This window comes from Protopterus annectens, chromosome 14.part0 (assembly GCF_019279795.1).
Source record: "Protopterus annectens isolate FY-2018-M chromosome 14.part0, PAN1.0, whole genome shotgun sequence".
In the NCBI taxonomy this organism is placed as follows: Eukaryota; Metazoa; Chordata; order Ceratodontiformes; family Protopteridae; genus Protopterus; species Protopterus annectens.
The window spans coordinates 545764120-545786075 of record NC_056748.1 but is presented as its reverse complement, the minus strand read 5'-3'; the positions used below and the strand labels follow the sequence as shown (position 1 = coordinate 545786075).

The window sequence follows — 21956 nt, the reverse complement described above, 5'->3', positions numbered from 1 at the left end:
GTAAGCTACGGGAAATGACAAAAATAGACAAGCTTTATATTCTGGATCTCTGTATACAAAACTTCTAAAACTATTCATTGTTGTGACAATAAAGTATGAGTTTATCGTTATGTTTTGAAGTTCTAAAATAAAGTCTTTTAAGATCCAGAGAAATTTATTGATTAATTTATTATGACTATCACATTTTCTGTAATTATTTTTTAAGCAGATGCTTTCATGTGTCTTTCCATTTAGCACAGTAGTTCTTGTTTATCCAGAAAATAGTTGCCTTTATGCTAGTTGAGGCTGAATATAATTCTATATTAGGTAAATCTACTCCAACATGCGACCAACTTTTTAAGTGATGTTTAAGTGCAAGTCTAGGTTTATTGGGGTGTCAAAGAAATCTAATCATCAAAATATTAAAATTTCTTATGTATTGCTTTGGAATGGGTAGAGCTAGTGATTACATTACATATAATATTTTTTTGGTAATAAGATAATTTTTATTATTAAGTATCTCTCTTCCATTGTACATTGTGCTATGTTTACTGACAACCACTTAATCCTTAAAGAATTAGGCATAGTATGAGAGAGGTGTAAATGCACAATGACTCTGGAGGCTAAACTCTTGCATGTAAGTCCACATCAGATTGTCAAAACCACACAACTCTACAGGCACAGAGATTCCTGGACTTTGTAAATACAAACACCCTTGACCAAATAGTGACTATGTCCCCTACAATATCTAACATACAGGACTTCATGGTCAAAAATATGGGAGAATGTTGCACGCCCCCACCATGTCTCATCTACCCTGGTAAGGTCTGATTATAAAGCCATCTCCTTCAAAATCAAAATCTCTGTAATCCTATTAAAAACAGTACCAGTTAAGAACTATTCTAAGGCATATTACCTGTTATTAAGTGATGGTTTCTCAAAATTCAATGCCCCTCGAAACTCCAAGAACACACCAGCCCATGCTGAATTGCTATCAGAAACTCTGCACACCCATGTCAATGGCTGCAAAGAGACTGTTGTAACTACAAGAAGTTAGCCCAGAACTAGCCCGAGGAAAAAAAAAACACTCTGGTGGCATCCGAAATTAAACAGGATATACAACAAAAGGAAAAAAAACATATGCAAAAATCAAGTAGGATAATTCCAATAAAGATAAAAAATATCTCAATAAAGTAAATAGGAAACTAAGAGGGCTAATTGGGTCACACAAAGCCATTTGTGAGGTTAAGATATTCTCCCAGGTGAAAGATAATGATAAGGCCATCTACAGCTAAGTCAGAAATCTTAAGGGCAGCACACAGTTGCTGAATTGGTGGTTAATGGTGTCATATTCACACAGCTGGGTGATATAGCAAACCTGTCAGTGGACAAATTCAGTTCCTACTTTACCTCCCTCTCAGCCCCAACCATCCTCCCCCAGTAATACCCTCAAACATAACCCCTCCAACTAGGGAGCATGTACTGCCTTAAATCATTAAAGCCAAGATCACGGTCTCAGTGGGCCTTGATAACATCTCAAAATGCTTCCTGAGTAGTCTAAAATATGACTCATCAGGACCCCTGTTGTCACCATTTAACTATAGTTTAAAACAGGCTTTGTACCATTTGGCTGGAAGGCTACGATGGTCATCCACCTTCATAAGGGAGGACCTTCAACAGATCCTAGAAACTACAGACCCATTAGTCTGACTAGTCCTATTTGCAAAACCTTGGAAAGAATTCTCACGGAAATGATCAAAAAGAACATAGGAGATCTCCAAACACTGGATCCATTCCAGTTTGGCTTTGTCAAAGGAATGCCACTTACTAAATCTGCTGGACTGCTTTGAAGAGGTTGCTAAGGCAATGGATGAGAGGGAAACTGTGCATACTACCTACCTAGATCTAGCTAAGGCATTTGATACAATACCCTACTCAGGCATTGTCATGAAACTTACAAAACTAGGTATAAACCCCTGTACAACATGCTGGATAGCTAGCTGGCTCACTAATAGGACCCAGGTTGCCAGAACTGGTGAGCAGTTGCCAGAAACAGGCCAGTCACCAGTGGAGTCCCCCAGGGCTCTGTGTTAGGCACACTCCTATTTGGCATTTACTTCTCAGATGTCAAAGCCAATGTCAAAGGCCCCTGGCTAACCACATTTGCAGATGACTGCAAACTGGGAGCAGTCATTGAATCCTCCAAGATGAGAACACCCTTCAGAGAGGTCTAATAAAGACAAACACATGCTGCCAAATCTATGGCTTAGAACTCAATACCAAGAAGTGCATTTTAGTACCTTTTGGGAAGTCTGCCACCCTGGATAACTTCATCATTAATAAAACACCCTTAAATGTTTCAATACCAAAAGGAAAAGGTGTGATAAATATGTAAACAGAATATATGAATCACATCAGAGAACAGAACACTGCACTGAAAATGCAAGGGTTTCAATGTACTGGCCAGGAATTTTGAGTCATATAGAGAAAGTAGCGCAGAACTGTGTCATAAACAATTTAAGCCTTAACAACACTCCATAGGAAGGCATGTTATCTGATATCCTCCAATATCAATTTGGGAGGGAAGACCATCTTTCTCCATGGAGCAGACTGGACACAGATGAGTTCCATTTCAGACAGGCTATGCATCTTGTATGAGTAGGCTATTATTCCAAGTACTCTGAAATAATCAAAAACACAGGCAAAATACGATATATGATTAATATCAAGTCTGCATTCTTTAGATGGGGATACTTTGGCAATGATCAGCAATAGAGAATTCAGGAATTCAGAAGATTTCTGTATGAGTGGGCACTCAAACTGGAAGTGCATTTGTTTATGATGTACAAGGAAGAGCAGAGCGAATGACCAAACAGTGAAAAGTTTCACAAGAAATAGCTGTAGCAAAAGCTGCAAGGATTGTCATCTCATAATTTTATGAATAAAGAGCTATTCCATTGAATGGACTCAATCTATCACCAGTTCAGCTATTGATGTGAAAAAGTCTGAAAAGCAATTACCTACTTCACCTACATGAATGTTGTCTGTTAACACTATTGTGATAGAAACTGCAAAAGGCTACCTTTTTTACAAACTGTCATCACAGTAAAAATTGAAAAGTTGTGATAAAGTTTCCTGCCAAAAGCTAAAGAAGTTGCTCAAACAGTTGGCCTATCATCCTATTTGGTAGGGAAGATTGAAAGAAGGAATAATAAATTTAGATTTGTGGAAGCTGAACAAACAGAAGTCTCACAACAATGACCATTTCAACGAAATATTGCAAAAACAGTGTTAGCCAAAAGATACAAGTTGATTCTTCTTAAGTCATGTGTTCCAGAAAGCTGTCAAACAACAGTAACAGGCACAAAAGTAAGACTAGGTTGTTGTTGTTTGTTTTTTGGCTTTTCCCGGTTAGGGGTCGCCACAGCGGAACTCTGGTCTGCTAATGATTGGCAGTAGATTTTCACGAATGCTGAGGTGCCAGCTTGACGTCCAACCTTCAATTAAGGCACGCCCTTACGCATGTCTTTCGAACGCCACCCAACAGCGGGGAGGACATGCAGACTCCACACAGAAGACACTCCCCGCACTCCAGCCGAGAACTGAACGGGAGAACCTCTTGCTGTGAGGCAACAATGCTACCGCTGCACCACTGTGGCAGGTATGCAAGTTAATAGTCTTACCAAATATTCATGCTCTAGAAAAAAATACTAAACAAACCAGGGAGCTACACATGTACAGTTTAAGAACCAAACATTATGGCAAGGATTAAAATTTGCAGATACTGAAATGTTTATTATTGTAAATAAAATAATTATTTCATTAAAATAATCACACGGGAAGCTCAGTGTAGTATAAATTTAAAACAAGCTTTATAATGAAATGCATGCTTCCGTGTGAACTGCATATTAAAATATATTAAACGAAATATAGTATATGTGCTGTATAGCATAAAAACTAATGCCTTGCTACAGAAAATTTGCATGTTTTGTGGTATACAATAATTCTAAAAATTTGCTCTAAATAAACATTTCATGGAGACTAGAAGTTGATTCCCAGTCTCTATGGTGTATAAAGAACATTTAGGTTAACATATAGATTATACAGGGAGCACAACCCTACATGGGGGTTGTAACAGGATTTGAGCTCATTTATAAATAAGTCTTTAAAGAGTTGACCATTCAGTCTTTTAGAACAAAAGGCCTTCTGTGTGAAATGGCCTTTGATAAACCGACCTATATCCACTGCCTTCTCTTTCTGTTTTATAGGTTAACACATTTTCTAACCGATATTTTCAGTCAGCATTACAACTGTAATTTCTCTTCCTCCTTATTAATACATTAATAGATTAATATATTTTGAGGAGCTTTCATGTTTATTGTTGTCACTTAATTTCTGCTTATTTGCCTGTTTCTTTCTTGCTGTCTGTTCATACATGCTGTCCTAGTAGGAACCTGATGGAGGCTGGACTTATATTTCTGTCTCATATAAAAACCTGTAAGCAAGCATCTTGGACTTAAAGAGATGTTCTGCAGTACCTCCATCCATATGTACCATAAGCTGTACAATACCATTAATGCAGGTGCAAGCTCCACAGTTTGTACTGAATCCTAGCCCTTTATCCCTGGAATACAGCTCCTTTACTGCAGCTGCCTGAACTACATCAAGATGACTGTGTAAACCATCCATGGGTAAGCAGTGAATTATCCTGGAACTTTTTACTTGTGACTAGCATATCTTTTTTAATAATTGCTTAACACTTTTAACAGTGTATCTTGCTTGCCTGGGCTATCATCAGCTTCTGTTTTTGAAAAGAGTTGAGAGAATGAATACTGACATACTATATCTACTCAATATTTAAAATATTTCACTGTCTATATCATGCAGAGATTATTTTTTCCTACTGATTTCAACTTGAGAAATGATGGTTAATCCTACCACACATTTACTAGAAAAGTATATCCATACCTGAGAAGCACTGGTCCCTCCCACTTCTTCGAGTCTGTCAGACAGATCTTCCAACTCTCTGTTTAAATCAGCTCGCTGCTTTTCAATCTGTAAATTATCATTGCAGAGTATTGTAAATATTCAGGAATATCACTTGTACAACTCTTGCAATCTTTGAATAAAGAACTGCTTTATATGTCACATGCACACATAGTCTGATAATTTAAGGACATTGTGCAGCCAACTATGGCATTATGAATTATCTAAACAATTATAAAAAGAGTAGCCATAAACCTAAATGATTATAGCAATCTTGCTGTTACATGATGATAGATCACAGCTATCTAACAGTTATGGTACCCTATCTTTGACAAGAATTAGTAGTGTAGTCCTTCCATGTATTCTTCAATTCCTCCATTAATTGTAACCAACTGCTTACTCAGCAGGTCATTTCATAAATTCATGTGTAAATAACCCTCCAACAAACATACATATTTCTTCATTTTCCCATTACGTCATCATGCTCCACTACAACAAAGACTGAGAGACAAAGTCTCACATACACACACACACACACACACACACACACACACACACACACACACACACACTACTTTCAAGTAAATAACATATCTGAAATTTGGACAGAGTTAAACACTCATGGAAAAGAATGATATCATACAACCAGATGGATGATGTGTGAGTAGGGAACAGCCTTATAGGACTATCTGTATGATGTCATATTTTACCTCAGTGTCTTTTCTGGCTAGCAGATGATTCCTATTTGAAGAAAAATCTCTATAGCAATACGTTCTACAAGTAACATGGATTCTTCCTTATACAGTACAATAACAAAACTATATATTTTAGCTATCCAAATCAATGGCAATATGAAAAACAGACTACTCTTGGGTGACATCTTCACCGATCTTGAATGTTCCTTTGAATCTGTGAACCACCAGTTACTACTTCAACAGCTGGGAAAAGACAAGGAGTAGTTGAGTGGTTATAAACCTAGTTGAACAACAGGACCTTTGTGGTATACCTTAACAATACTGTCTCCAAGACAGGGTGCATAGCAAAACAGCTCCTAGAGGGTTCAGTGATGAGGCTCCTTATTTATCAAGAGTCTGCTTTACAACCTCATAACTGAGCTATGTTTACAAGAAGACATACATTACTAAATACATTAAATAGTCATAAGAGGATTCTGTCCAGATACAGAATTGGTGGACTTCTAGTAATCTACATTTTAATACCAAAACGTCTGCAGGCATGATGTTACAGACTAAGTAGAGACATTCAATAGCTCAACCTCTAAACTATAAGGGCACTGAAGGAATATCCATATCCTCATCTGAGTTACAAAGGTACCTGGAAATTATGTTAGATAGCAAGTTATCCTTTGATAGAGATGTAAAACAATAGGTTGACAAAGTTCTGAAGCAACTACAAGTAAGCTATAGACCCATGCTTACTATCGAAGGTCAACATCAGTAGCCATAAACATCCTTGTTCCATGTCTCAGGTACAGACTACTACTAATCTATCTTAAACCTCCTGTAATAGATGCTCATGGGATAAATGCAAGCAACCCCTTCATGACATACAGTATTTTACTTACATGGCTTCTGAATGCCTATGACTTTTCAGTTTTGTACTTTTTAAGACTTTTCGGGTACTCTTAGGCTAAGGGATTTGTTTAAATATTATAATATGGATATGAAAATATGTATTTCTGTATTTACTTATTTTTAGGTGTCTTTTTCACATTAATGTTCCTCCTCTACTAGCATTCTAATACAGAGTACATTTGGGTTTAGAGTAATCTATAGCTTCATGCTTTATCATTTTTCCCTGGTTACTCGTCCTATTCAATTAATCCTCTAATGTTTTTTTGTATTTACATACAGCAGGCTTTATTTGTATTACTTCATTCCTTTATAGTCTCACATATAGTTTCTACACAGAACTATACTATCTTTCAAGAACTAGCAGCATTATATATAAAAATATACCTTTAAAAAGTGATATTTTTATAAATACAGTATTTATTACTGACCCTCATTTGCCATGAAATATTTAAAAAACATCTATAAAGCATATATATATATATATATATATATATATATATATATATATACATACATACATACACACACACACACGCACACACAGTTATCTATTATTAGCATTATGGTCTGGTTTTACTCATCATATTAAATTAACTCTCTATATATGTTAACATTTCATTATAACTGCAAAGTCTTACTTGAGTCACATATGATACTGTACTGTTACCTTACCTCGCAATTGCTTAATAGTAAAGTAACATTGTCACTTCAATTTATTTGTTATTTATCTCACTTATTTAACACAGAGCCTTTTACATTTCCCTGTCTTTTTTTCAGGTCATATGCCTTGTTTCTGAAAATATTAAATGATAAATTAGTCTAGACTTAGTGAATTCTATTATCTCTTAAAAGTTGTAAAGAAATTACAGAGTGGATTAAAATAATAACAGTGAATACTTGTTTTAATTATGATAGAGTTGCAATGGATCTAATATATATATATATATATATATATATATATATATATATATATATATAAAATTCTTCTTAAAACACTAAACTTGGTATGGCATAACATAATGCAGCAGAAACAACCAATAAAATAATGAAGGTTTACTGAACAGAAGGGAAAATACACTGGTGCAGACTTGTATATATAAATGAAGCAATACAAACTATATAAATACATTTTCCATTAGTACCCAAAGGAAAAAAAAATACTCTCAATATACTTTAATACAATACAAATATGTTTTTAACCAGCTTCCTTCTTCTTGAGTTCCCAATGGAAGATGTCTAGGCTTCTTCAGATTTTTCCGGAATGTCTCCTGTCTCTTCATTGCTGCAGCACTCTCCACAAAACTGTTGTTTTAGGAACAAGCTTCTTCTGCATTGTTAGGCCAACTTTCCTGGCTAATATAGCCATAACCTCACTATTATACAAATAGAAGCATCAAATCGAGAAAACTATAAAGCAATTAAGACAAGAAGTATCCCTCTTAGAAAAATGCGGAAAAGAAAACAGATCATCAAAAATACTTAGAAAGACAGATGCAGTAAAAGCAGTGCACAGTGTTAAAACTATCATACACTATTGCCAATAATAAACTAAAAATATAAGCACAAACAGAAAATCTTAGAAGATATGTAGATAAATATAAAATGAAAGTACAAAATAAACAATTTGTTGATGGAACCAAAAAAGTTTTAGAGAGAACTGGAAAACAAAGCAAAAGGAATAGAAAGACCAGTAAAAAAGAAGAAATATATAAACTTTGGAGAAATATTTATGAAGACCCTGTTAAACACAACAAAGATGCAGAGTAGACAGAAGAATTAAAAGAAACAATAAGGAGTTCTAATGTAGAGGGCATGACACTGGATGACGTAACAGGCAGAGAAAATGAGACAAAATTAAATAAAAATCCTAAATGGAAAACTAGGTCCAGACACAGTACCTCATTTCTGGCTAAAAGTATTAACAGATTTTACAAAAAGATTCAGCCCAAAGTAAGAATTATTAATATGCATGTCCTGAACAGACACCAACTTAGTTAACAAAAATAAAAATGATACGCCTCCTTAAGAGTGAATCTAGAAGCCATCCTAAAAACTATAGACCAATAACTTTCATCTCAACAATATACAAATGATGTACTGGAATTGAAGCAGAAATAGTTTATAGTCATTTAGAAAAAAAAAATCATGGCCATAGAATAAAAGGGTAACAAAAGAAAGTCATATAGAACAAAGGATCATTTGTTGCTAAATAAAACCATGACAGAGAAATGTAAAAAGGGGAAGAATCTAAATATGGCATTGGTAGATTACAAAAAGCATCTGACAGCATCACACATTTATTGATAAAGGAATGCTTAAGATATACAAGATTCATCCTACATTGGTCAATTACACTGCAGTGACCATGAAACAATGGCAAACCACTTTGTAGTTGAGCCATGAGAAAGGGCAAATTTCAATCCCAGGTTTAAAATTCCAAAGAAGGATATTCCAGGATGATTCTCTGTCATCTCTGTTGTTGCATTTTGCCCTCAACCCCTTAAGTTATTTATTTAACAGATTAGGCTATGGCTACAATTGGACTCCCAGAAATCAACCTTATTTATAGACATGTCATTTACTTTTTGTGGATGACTTAAAGCTGTATAGTTCATCAAGCAAGGTATTGAAAGCACAACTAGAAATGGTTAAAACTTTCTCAGCAACATTTAAAACAGGAAAACTGCAGTTCAAAGAAAATATCAGCCTGGGACAGGAATGTGATATAAAAGAACATACGCAGGTGGGAGTTTAAAAATATTTCGGAGTAGATGAAGGACTGACAATAAAACATGAACAAATAAGAATAAAACTCAGTATAGAATACTTTTGATGGCTAAAAATAATATTGAAAACAACCTTGACTTCTAATAATAAAGTCCAAGCTATAAAACCATTTGCTTTTCCTGTTCTAACATGCAGCTGTGGGTAAGTGACTGTTCACAAAAAGTATTGGAGCAGTTGAACAGGAAAACAAGAAAATGCTTTATACTTATCAAATGATATAAAAAAATCAGTGTATACCAAGATTATATATTTCTCACTCTGAAGGAGGTATGGGTCTCCTCAAAGTTGATTGCACGCACATATATTTATTGCATACATATCTGCTGACTTCACCAAGTCCAAACATAGTTAAAGTTTTAAAACATGAGGAAAATAAGTTTAAGATGACACCCTTGCTTAGTTTAGCAGAAGCATTTTGGTGTGAAGTGGGAATAGAAATTTAACCAGAAGTAGACAACTGACAAAAATCAGACAGTGACTCAATATGCCAAAAAACAAAAGAAAGGATACAACAAAGATGAGAAGGAAAAAAAATGTAAATCCATAAATATAGTTTGAGGTACAGATATCACCTGATTCAGCTTCATGTTAACCAATATTTGATGCAGGAATGGTTAAAGACAGGTGAATTGAAACCAAAAAATGAAAGGTTAATAATAGTGGCCCAGGATAGTGGACTACATAAATGTTGGTTTACAAAGTCCATTGAACATGTGGGAGAAATAGAGAAATGTAGGTTCTGTAAAAATGAACTAGAAATAGTCATACATCTTGTTTTGGGTTGTGATACACTCATGGCAGATGGCCTATATATTTAAAGGCACAGTAATGTGGCAAAACTGTTGCACTAGTTGTTGTGCAAACACTACACTATAGAAGTTGCTGAAATGCAAAGGAAACATGAATCACAAAGCACTATATAGAATAAGGAAGTGTATACCACACATGATCACCCATTACCAACAATTAGAACAATAGATGTGGGAAAACCAGCTAGACTAGTCCATGAAACAAAGGCAAAAGTAGCACTGAGCACTGAAACTGCTATACCCAGTGATTACAGTGTCTTACATACAGAGAGCAGCAAAGTCACAAAATACCAGGATTTACTGGCAGACATGACATATAGCTCTACTAGTAGCAGGAACAACATGTCTAATAAAAAAGAATTTACAGTTGTAGTTAGATGTGTTACCAATATATGTAAGTCCGTACGAATTACAGGAGTCAATTCTGGGCACATTGCAGGTGCTGAGAAGAACACTTTTGGATAACATCAAAGACTGAAGCAATACTAATTTCATTAAATTTAATTGCATCCTGACTTAGGCATGGGGGTCTCATCATGGTATTAAAAACAAAATGACATAGAGAAATTGAAGTGAGTGACAGGTTATGACATTTTCATGGATTAAGTGTTTATTAACAGCAATTTCTATGGAAGACACGAGTTAATGCAAAACTGTTGCTGGCTATCTTAAATAAATAATACTATATTACTCACAGCAATCCTATTTTACATCAGAGTTATTTACACTGCATCACTTCTATTCTAAACCATTTTGACAAATAACAGGAAGAAAACTACCAGACTATATTACAGCAAGTAAACATTTATATTCACATAGAAACAAAAAATAAGAGAGTGGAATAAAAAAGAAATGACAGAGATCAAAGATACCTTAGTCTGCCAAGTCTTAAAGTTCTGGTTATTTAGTTCATGGAATAAAATGCTGTGCAAAATTCTAGTTTTCTGGTCAATGGTTTAATAGGATTTTAAAGGTATGATTTAATTAAATGTGAAAAAAATCTTATCCAAAATACTGCCCTGACTTTAGAAAAAAATATATACATAGTTAATGTCCTTTAAGATTGCATTTAAAAATCAGATTACCAGCAAAACAAATAAGGAATATAATAAGACTAAAACTGTATCAGAACAGAAATCACTATTCTAATTTTTGAAACTGACACAGATTCCATTAACATTTTTTTAGTAAAAACGGTAAAAACTTTCTGAAGGAAACATAAATCATTTACTAAAACATATTTCTTCAAAAGAGATTTCTGATATGCAATCAAACTTGAAATCTCATAAAGCTACAGACAGGTGGTTTGATTTTGGAAATGTACGCTTACCTAATGATTCTGTCATTTTACTGGTTAAAGTTTTTAACAATATTCTAAAAGAACACATTATTCAGAAATCATGAAAATATATTTTAAGTACTTCCACTCTTAAACATAGGATAAAAAAGTCTACAATAACTATAAACTTATGGGGTCTACTGAAAGTGCACACATGCTAGTAGCTCATGATATGCTTCCTTTCTGCCACTTGCTCTAAATAGCAAGTGTTCTAACTCCCACCAGCCTGATCTTAGTGAATTATCTTACCCTCCCACCAACGGACCCTGCTGAACAGCACAGCCCTACCAATACTTTAACACTAACTCTAAAAATCATGGCCAGTGCCTAGCCATAGCACTTCCCTTCCTAATCCTAAAATCCTCAACCATTCCCTAGACCTAAACCTTGATTCTCCTACTCCTCCCTAAACATAAAGTCCTTTAAACCAAAAAATCCCTTCCCACACCAAGAAACGCTAATTCCCAATTGCTCCATAACCCAGAACTCCACTCTCTCTCTCATACCTCACAAAGCTAAATTCTCCTCCTGATCACTGCATGAACTCCTACATTGAATTCCTACCTGCCACTCTCTCCCCATGGCTGCCAGAAGTAAACTAACTAATGTATATGTTTTAACTTATTCATATAACTGCTTTAAACTACATAATGCATTAAGAACTGAGCAAGGTTCACATTAAGTAAATGGCTTTGTTAAAAAGCGAATGAGAAGCACTTTTTTCAGATGCAAGTATTGTATACCTTTAAATGTTTTCCAGTAGTTTTTCAACGATATAGCTACAATGATACATGTTTATGTTGGTACATATTAGTATTCTTTTCAAAGTAAAGTGAGATCAATCCTGACAGACTGGAACAGCATGGCCTGGAAATATGCACAAGACAGGGCAAATGTAGACTAGACAAAGGAATGATTATCTGTTAAAAGATGAAGAGTTACATTTCATGAGACTTTTATGAGAAAAAGTATAGTCTTTGTCTTCTGACTGGTTATTTGTAGATTGTATATTGTGTATTTATTATCTAAGAAGAAACTAAAAAACTTGATCAATTAAAACTGTTACAAGATCAGTCACCTCCCGTCGTTCACTGCTCACAGAGCCATTGCAAAAAATATTTTAATACTGAAATTGGAATATGGCTTTTTCTTTCTCATTACACATTCATCCCACTATACTCACTGAATACAAACTGCTGAGAATAAAATCTTCAAATTCATTCAATTAGCACCATTGCAATTTGCAAAAAAGTCACAAATAGCTTTCAGTATCTCATAGGACATTTTTTCTTCTATGCACTCTAATTTATAAGGTAGTCAAGCATGGTCACTGTCTTTTCTAAGAGTGGAACTATATTTACAAGATGGCACTTGAAATGAGAAGCATACAGGGCAGTGATTGCTGCTCTCTTACACCCTCTAATCAAAACTGTACATGACAGAACCTTTTCTAGATTGGGACCATCATTATGGTTCTTAGTTACTATTGCATTTGATTTTGGTACCTGCTACATGAAAGCACCTTGCATACTGGCATCAAATCATAAAACTCATTAAAAGCTTTGAATATGTTCTTAAAGAGCATCTCTTGACAGAATCTACTTCAAATGTTACCATGACAGTGGTTAGATATCTTGTCCCTTCATATCACAGATTACAGAATACATTTAAGAAAAAATTCTCAGCCTCATAATGTGTCAAGAAAAACCTAACCAAGCTAGAGTTTTGACTGTGTGATACCTTAAGCCTCCTGTAACAGAGGCCATGGGATATATACAAATAACCCCTTATGGGCAACAAGCATTTAAGTTATATGGCTTCTGAATGTCCATGACTTTTTACTTTTTCATTTTAAGTATTTATGGATATCTATTTATATAAACCAGAGTTGAAATCACAGAAATATTGAAATTAACACTAATGGACAGACCCATACAAATAAAGAAAAACACCCTCTGAATTAAGCTTCACTATATTCCTGACTGAATCTAAGAATAATTTACGGTTCCCTAATTAAGTTACTTACTACTGCAAGGCAAGATCCTGTGGGCGATGGTCTTTTTAGTCAGGTTTCCGAAACAGAATACTCAATATTCTGAGATTTCTCTTTTTAATATCTAAAATTTCATTTCCAAGAGGGCTAGCAGAATTAACTCATCTGGTCACCTGTCTCTATCTTCTTACAGTATCCCCCTTTGAAGCTGAGACAGGAATTTAGCACAGATGGCTACAACACACATCTAAATGTTTATGGCAGTGCCTTGGGCCTCCTCTCGTTTCACTGAGCTAATGAAAAAAGACTTTTTCTCATACTTATCATCTCCAGTCCTATTCAGCACTGTGGGGTGATGTTTTAATGATTTACATTTCACTTATTTTTCTTAAAGTTAACCTCTGCTGTGCCAGTATCCTCTATTACACATATACATTTAATTCAGCTACAGTAATGCATGTACATTTCTCTTCATTTCAGCAGTGTACACTGTTGATACAATTTAACACAAGCAAAGCTCACAAGTACATTTTCAGCACAAGCATCTGTACATATTCAGTTTGATATACAAATGACATACAGTTCTAATACATTTGTAACACAATCATCTTATACAAATCAGTTTGATATTCAAAGGACATATCATTCTTTACAACATGCAAGCTGGCTAGACTGGCATTTGTCCATATCACCCCCCCCGGAAGACTCAAGCTAGTTTTTCAAGTGACCCTTGAGAAACATGGCTTGAGAGAAAAAAGCCTATCTGGGGATATGTTACCCCATTCCCTGTCTTAAGAGCCCATCTGTATTGGCATTGCTGACCCCACTACAGTGTTGTACTGTCCTGTCATCTGCCTGCAATCCTAAGCTCCACCTTAATAACTTGGCATTTTGCTGGCTGGCTCTATGTAGCCATGTTAAGAAATTGTGGTCTGTAACTACAATGAATTTCCTTCCGTACAGACAATGCTGAAGTTTCTGCAGTGCCCATACTATGGCTAGACATTCCTTTTCTAAAGCTGCATATCATTTTTCTCTGGGTTGGAGTTTACGGCTGAGATATACCACTGGGTAATCTTGTCCCTCTGAAGATACCTGGTTAAGAACAGACCCATCCCATGGTTTGAAGCATCCATTTGCACAACAAATTGTTTGCTGTAATCTGGACTGGCTAACACAGGGGGTCCTCCCATAGCTCCTTTAAGCTTCTGGAATGCCAGCTCACATGCTGGAGTTCACACTACCTTATCTGGCCTGTTTTTCCTTGTCATGTCTGTGAGGGGAACAGCTATAGTACTATTATTGGGGAAAATCCTCCTACAGTACCCCGCTGTCCATAAGAATGCCCTTATCTGCTTTGTGGTAACAGTGGCAGGTCATGCCTGAATGGCTTTCACTTTGGCAGGTTCTGACCTGACCTTACCACTCGCCACTCTATGTCCCATGTAGGAGACCTCTGCCATACTAACTTAACACTTACTGGGTTTAATGGTCAACTATGCCCTCTGCAGTCTGGACAGCATCTCCATGACTTGCTGAAGGTGCTCTTGCCAGTAATGGTTGTAGATGGCAATATCATCCAGGTAAGCAAGGGCATAACCTCCTGCTCCTGCTAGGATACAATCTACTAGCCTCTGGATAGTCTATGGGAAATTTTTCATCCCAGATGGCATCTTTGTGAACTCATATAAGCTGACAGGAATCACAAAGGCTGACCTCTGTCTAGTGTTGGGAGTCAAGGGCACCTGCCAGTAGCCCTTGCTAAGATCGGTAATAGTCAGATACTTAACCCCACCCAGCTGATCTAGGGCTTCATCTGTTCTAAGCACGGGGTAAGCATCTGACTCTGTGTGACTATTTAGTTTCCTGTAGTCCACACAGAACCTGGTGCTGCCATCCTTCTTTGGTACCAGTACCACTGGGGAGGCCCAGGGACTGCTGGACTCCTGGATTACTCCTAGTTCCAACATCTCCAGTATCTCTGCTCTCAGAGTTTGTCTGACTCACTCAGGCACCCTGTAAGGGGCCTGCTTTAAAGATCTTTAGGGCCCTGTATCCACAGGGTGCTGCACAAGGAGGGTGCACCCTGGTTCCCCAGTGAACATGTCCCCAAAGAGCTGTAACACTGCTCAAATTTCTCGAACCTGGATAGGTGATACCAACTGGGACATTGCTACCTCTTCCACTGAGGTATCAGTCCGAGCCTCACTGAGGAGATCAGTCAGCAGATGCCCCTCAGAATCCTCCTGACATCCACTGCAAATACTCAGTGCAATGCCTCTCTATCATGGTAAGGCTTCATCATGTTAACATGGTACAGTTTGTGCCCCTGCTTCCTGCCTAGCAGTTCTACCATGTAGTTAACATCACTGACCTTCCTTACCACCTTGAAGGGTCCCTCCCAAGCTGCCTTCAGGAATGAGACCCATCACCTGTTGCCCCACAGCATACTCTCTGGCTCAAGCATTCCTCTCATACCAGAACTTTTTCTGCTGCTGGGCTCCTGTCAGGTTCTCCTGGTCCAAGTCCATGATCTCCCTAAGTCTTGCCCTGAGGTTTGGGACATATGCCACAACAGACTCCTTGTGGGATTCACACTCACCCTGCCACTCATCATGAATCAAATCTATAGCCCCCCCCCCCTCACCCTATACCCATATGCAACTCAAAGGGTGAAAAAACTGTGGATTTCTGGGGAACCTTTCTGTAAGCAAACAATAGATAGGGCAAATATTTGTCCCACTTCCTCTTAAAATGCTCTGCAAATGCCTGTAGCATGGTCTTAGTGTAGAGTTTAACCTCTCCCCAAGACGATTAGTCTGGGGGTGGTAGGAGGTAGTCTTTAGGTACTTCAGCCCACAGCAGTTTCACAGACAAGCCAGCAGATCTGACTTGAAATAGGCATCTCTGTAAATCAGTATTTCTCTTGGGAAACTTACCCTGCTGAAAATCTCTAGCAAAGCATTTGCTATCTTCTTCAGGGTATATAGCAACACAATCTACTACCACTAGGATATAATTCTTCCCTGTGGAACTTGCAGTACTCAGAGGCCCACAATAGCCATACCTACCCTCTGAAATGGCTCCACAATCACAGGCAAAGGCATCAAAGGAGCTTTGACCTTATCTCCTGCCTTGCCTACTTTTTGGTACTGCTTACAGGTCCTGTAGTATGCTGTTACATCCCTGGGAATCCCAGGCCAATAAAAGTTCTGCATAATATGTCTCTTGGTATGCTTTATGGCCATATGACCTGCAAAGGGAATGTCATGGGCTATGGCTAGAAGTGCCAGACGGTAGGCTCTGGACATTACTGACTGCTGTATTATCTCATCTTCTAGCTGTTCCTCAGGGGTCCACTCTGTATACTTTAACCCTTTGTTCCAGTATACAGAATACCCTTTTCCTTGAGAGTCAGGTGCCTCTCTAGCTACCTCCCTCAAGCCTTGTAATGTCGGGTCTGAGAGCTGAGGGTCTCTCTTTGTAAATCTTCCAAGCTTCACTTCCACAGGAAGTCTGATATCCTCTGGCAGTGGTGCCTCACTGTCAGCTTGGGTACTACTACTCACCTGTGCCCTTGCAGTCACTCTGTCCAAGGGAACATCAGTGCACACCAGCAGCTGTGGCATACCTTTAGTCTCACTGCTACAGGGTAGCTCCCTCCCTGAAATAGCCACATCACCAATCCTGGCTTCAGATGTGCAGTCTGTCTGGATCTCCCCCAGGCTACCAGACCCACAGGTCAGTCTTCAAGCTTGACTGCATGTCACTGCATGCACATAAGGTACTGCATTATCAAAATAATTCCCTATCAAGACATCTGCAGGGCTGCCGTCAAACAGACCTATGTCCTTGCTTTCTTTTCCACTCTCCCAGTCAAGGTGAATCCTGGCCAAATGCATTTAGAATGGGATCCTTCCTAAAGCTCTTACTAGTGTGGACTACCCAAGCATGTACTGCTCATCTTTAATCAGTGTAGGCTTCATAATGGTTATATCAGAGGCTGTGTCTCTCTTGGCAGTGGCCTGTTTTCTATCCACCAAGATCAGATATAAACATTACTGGTAGTTTGTACCCTTGTTGCCCAGAGAACTTGCCACAGGTATTCTGTTATTCCCACTTGCAGACTCTCTCACCTTTTGTTCCCTACCATGCCTCTGTGGACATCTGTATGCCACTTGGCCCCACTGGTTACATTTAAAACATTTGACCCTTGATCCTGGCCATGTAACTGAACTAGTGGCTTCCCCTGTTACTAGCAGACTCTGTTGGGGAAGTTTAGGCTGCCTGCCATGGGTTGCTTTATATCCATGTGTAGCACTGGGTATCCCTTTCCTGTCCAGTGATGCCCTGCTTGCTAGGTATAGGTCTCCTTTTTCCCCAACTCATCCACAGAGTTGCATACCTTGTCTGCAAACCATATTTTCATGTCCTCAGCAAAGTGCAAAGGGTTTGTTCCCTCACCGAAATGTCTGCCAGCCCATGAAAACTGGTAACCTGACATCCACTCACCCACCTATGAAAATAAGTGCTTAGTTCAGCAATATAATAGCATAAAATTTCATCTGCCTTGCATCTTTGCTCACAAAACTTTTTTCTGTAAGCTTCAGGTGTTCACTTAAAGCATACCAATAAACATTTATTAACTGTATTATAATTTAAGCAATCTGTATCAGATAATTTAGAAACAACAGTTACAGCTTCATCATGGAGTAAGGGGGTCAGGAACTGTACCCAAAGTCCTTGGTCAGCATTATACTGTTTGCATACTCTTTCAAATATATGAATAAAACTATCAAAATGATCACCTTCTTGGTATTGAGGAAGAAGTTTACTGAGCTTTATTGCTTCTGGGATATGGTGACTCTCTTCTCCATTACCTCCATGACCCTGGTGAAGAGTCAGCATTTCCTTTTCATGTTGCCTCTGCTACTAATTTTCTTCAGCTTCCAAACTTCACATTCTCTTTGCTGATTCTACTTTGACCTCCAAATGACTCAGTCTCTCTACTGATTCTAATTCCAAACGTTTGGATTCTAGGTCAAGTCTCTTTAACTCTAGATGGACTTTTAAGTCCTCTAAGGAAAAGTTGAACTGTCCTGTTTCTGACAGCTATACATCCCCAATGCCAGCCTGGGTGTCTTCCTAGTTACTGGTTTGTGATGCAGCTGTGATTAAGGCTGTAATCATTTCCACTTTAGTCAAGTTGGCATGCCTCAGTTCTTTGGCTTGGCACATGTCAGCCAACTGGTTCCTTGTCAGCTTGCCATAATCCTCTGCTGACATCCTTGCCTGATTAACTAAGTTAAAAAAATAAATAAATGCAATTATTGTGATATGAAACTCTGAATGTCTACTGTGTGGCTGCTGAGAGTACATCTTTCTTTAGTGACAACTGCTTACAAGCTACAAGAGTACAATATCCACACCACTACTCACCAATTATGTCAGCTTGTGATGGTCCAACCACTGCCAACCAAATATATGATGCCCACCAATATGTGTCATCTCCACACTGGGCCAGAAATCAAGGTGCCTGAATCCAGACCACTGACACTGGAGAGGGACATGCAATTGGAATATAAATGGATACACTCAGTATTTCCATATGCAGGCCTCTCTGTATCTAGTACAGTTTCTCTTAACAGCACACAGAGAAAACAGTCAGCCCAGGGTCTGGATGTCTCTAGATCTGTCTCCCTCCAGGTCCCCAATAAGTCTCTCCGCTAGTAGAACTGTGGGGTTAAGTCCTCAGCTGACTGTTAAAGGTAAGTCTTCCAGCACCATTTCTGTAAACCAAGTGCTTCGTGTTCCTGTCCCAAGTAGATGACACTTACCCACCGAGAGATTTGATTTACCCACACACACACACACACACACACACACACACACACACACACACACACACACACACACACACACACACACACACACACACACACACACCTGGAAATCTGCCCAGACTATTAGGTAGTTATCACTGCCACCATACACTCAATCAGCTACTCTAAGACCTTAGCAATGGGTGTCCAATTATACTGTGCAATATTAATACTAATACAAATGGCAGTTGTTCATCAAGATAGCTAGGCTTTCTGGAGTGGCCCACGCAGTGTCACCAAATAAATATAAGTAGTCATAAAGGTTAGATTTCAAGGACCAGCCAGAATAAAAGTTTTAAGTATATTTAATAATAAATAAATAAATAAATAAAGAACATGCAAATATCGAATATATATTTACAGTAAACCACATAGTTCATACCGCAGAAAATATTGAAATTAACCCTGATGGACAGACCTATACAAATAAAGAAAAAAACCACTCTCTGAACTAAGCTTCACTATATTCCTGACTGAATCTAAGAAGAATTTACTGTTCCCTAATTAAATTACTTACTACCACAAGGAAAGATTCTATGGGTGAGGGTCTTTCTAGTCAGGCTTCCCAAACAGAATACTAAGTCCTCTGAGATATATATATATATATATATATATATATATATATATATATATATATATAATTAATTTCCAAGAGGGCTGGCAAAATGACCTCTTCTGGTCACCTGACTCTAGGTCCTCACAGTATTCCCCTTTGAAGCTGAGACAGAAATTTAGCACAGATAGCCACAATATATATCTAAATGTTTATGGCAGTGCCTGGGGCCTCCCCTCTTTTCACTGAGGTAAAGAACAAAGGTTCTTTCCCAGACCTATCATCTCTGGTCCTATTCAGCAATGTGGGGTACTGTTTCAATGATTTGACAGCTCATTTACATTTCTCTTATTTTTCTTAAGGTTACCCTCTGCTGTGCCAGTCTCCAATATTAAAACATATACATTTAATTCAGTAATACATGCACATTTCTCTTAATTTCAGCAAGATGCACTGTTGATACATTTTGAACACAAGCAAAGTTCACAAATACATTTTCAGCACAAGCATCTGTACAAAATCAGTTTGATATACAAATGACGTAACAGTTTTAATACATTTGTAATGCATCTTGTACAAATCAGTTTAATATTCAAAGGACATATTCTTTACAAAACTCCATCTGGCTATACTGGCACTTGTCCATATCATCACAGTAAGTACACAACTTCTAAATCTAATATTGTCCTTTTCATTTTTCCTCACCTATGGGTCAGAGTCTCCAGCTACGTAAATCTTGGGTGGCCCTTATTGAAGGACATGCCAGAGCACTGTCAAACCAAAGGAAGCTCTGCTTTTAGAGATAATAACCAATTTGTAGTGTGAAACCAAGCATGAGTCTTTGATCATGTAGCTGCAGCACAAATATCATAGATTGAAGCTCTTGAAGAAAAAGCAACTGAAGTTGCCATAGATCTAGTAGAATGGGTTCTAGGTGTATGAGGCAATTCCAAACTTTGTTGAGAGTAAATTAGTGAAATACAATTCTTACTCCATCTGGCCAAAGTAACTTTAGAAAAATGTCTTACCCAGATAACTGGGAGAAAAGGACAAAAAAAAAAAACACTGGTCAGATTTCCTATGATGTTTCATACTGTGACGATAGGAACGTAATTGTCTATGACTATCAAGAACATGAAGCATGTATCCACCCTTGTTGGAAGAATTAGGAAACAACACTGTGAGTTGAATGGACTGGTTGATAGATTCAGTAGCTACCTTGGGCATAATGACATTCTATCCTTATGGAAGATGATATAAGGAGGCTTCGTTGACAAGGCCTGTAATTCAAAGATTCTCTTTGGTGATGTAATGGCTACCAACTGTTTGCTGTTTCTAAGGGCTTTTGAGTCAGCCCTTGGAGAATTATCATGAGATCCCTAGGATGAAAGGATACCTTATGGGAGGTCTAAGCAGGAAATTTCCTTTCATAAAAGCCTTACATAATCATGAAGCAGACAGAGAAGAAAGCTCATTCCCAGTATGAAAATTGGATATTACAGCTAACTGCAATTTAATGGTAGAAAAACTAGCTCCTTCTCTGAAAAGAGCACTGAGAAAAAGAAGGATGGCTGGAATAGGGACTGAAAGGGAATCAGTGTTCTCCTTGGAAGCCCACACTGTAAACCTTTTCCACTTCCGTATGATTTCCAGTGGAAGACTTCAGGAAGACTAAAATAATGTTACAGACTTGGGAGGCAAACCTGGACTATCTTACTATCACTAGAATTGGAAAACCCATGTGGCAGTTTGAGGATGTGGAGATTGGGATGCTTGGATTCTGATGAGTGAGACAGGAAATCCTGACTGGGCTCCAGAAGCCATGCAGGATATTTGAGATAAGACCATAAGAAGGCGAACCACACCTGATAAGGCCAAAAGGGGGCAATGAGAATGACTAAGCTCTTCAGCCTGCTTGCTTTCTGTAGAAAGCTGGGAATCAAAGGGAGAGGAGGATAAGCATAAAGTAGACCTGGGACCAGTCATGAACTAGAGCATTCCTTGGTGACTCCCTGAGGGGGGATCAGCACAAA

At 37.8% G+C, this 21956-nt stretch overlaps 1 protein-coding gene across 1 annotated transcript in view; it reads right to left on the bottom strand.

Moving 5' to 3' along the window:
- LOC122788697 (myosin-16-like) overlaps positions 1-21956 on the bottom strand; it is a 949629-nt gene that overhangs the window by 403104 nt on the left and 524569 nt on the right. The window contains exon 8 of the mRNA XM_044055593.1: positions 4948-5034. Within this exon, the coding sequence (XP_043911528.1) occupies positions 4948-5034 (87 nt within the window). The remainder of the gene's footprint in view (positions 1-4947; positions 5035-21956) is intronic.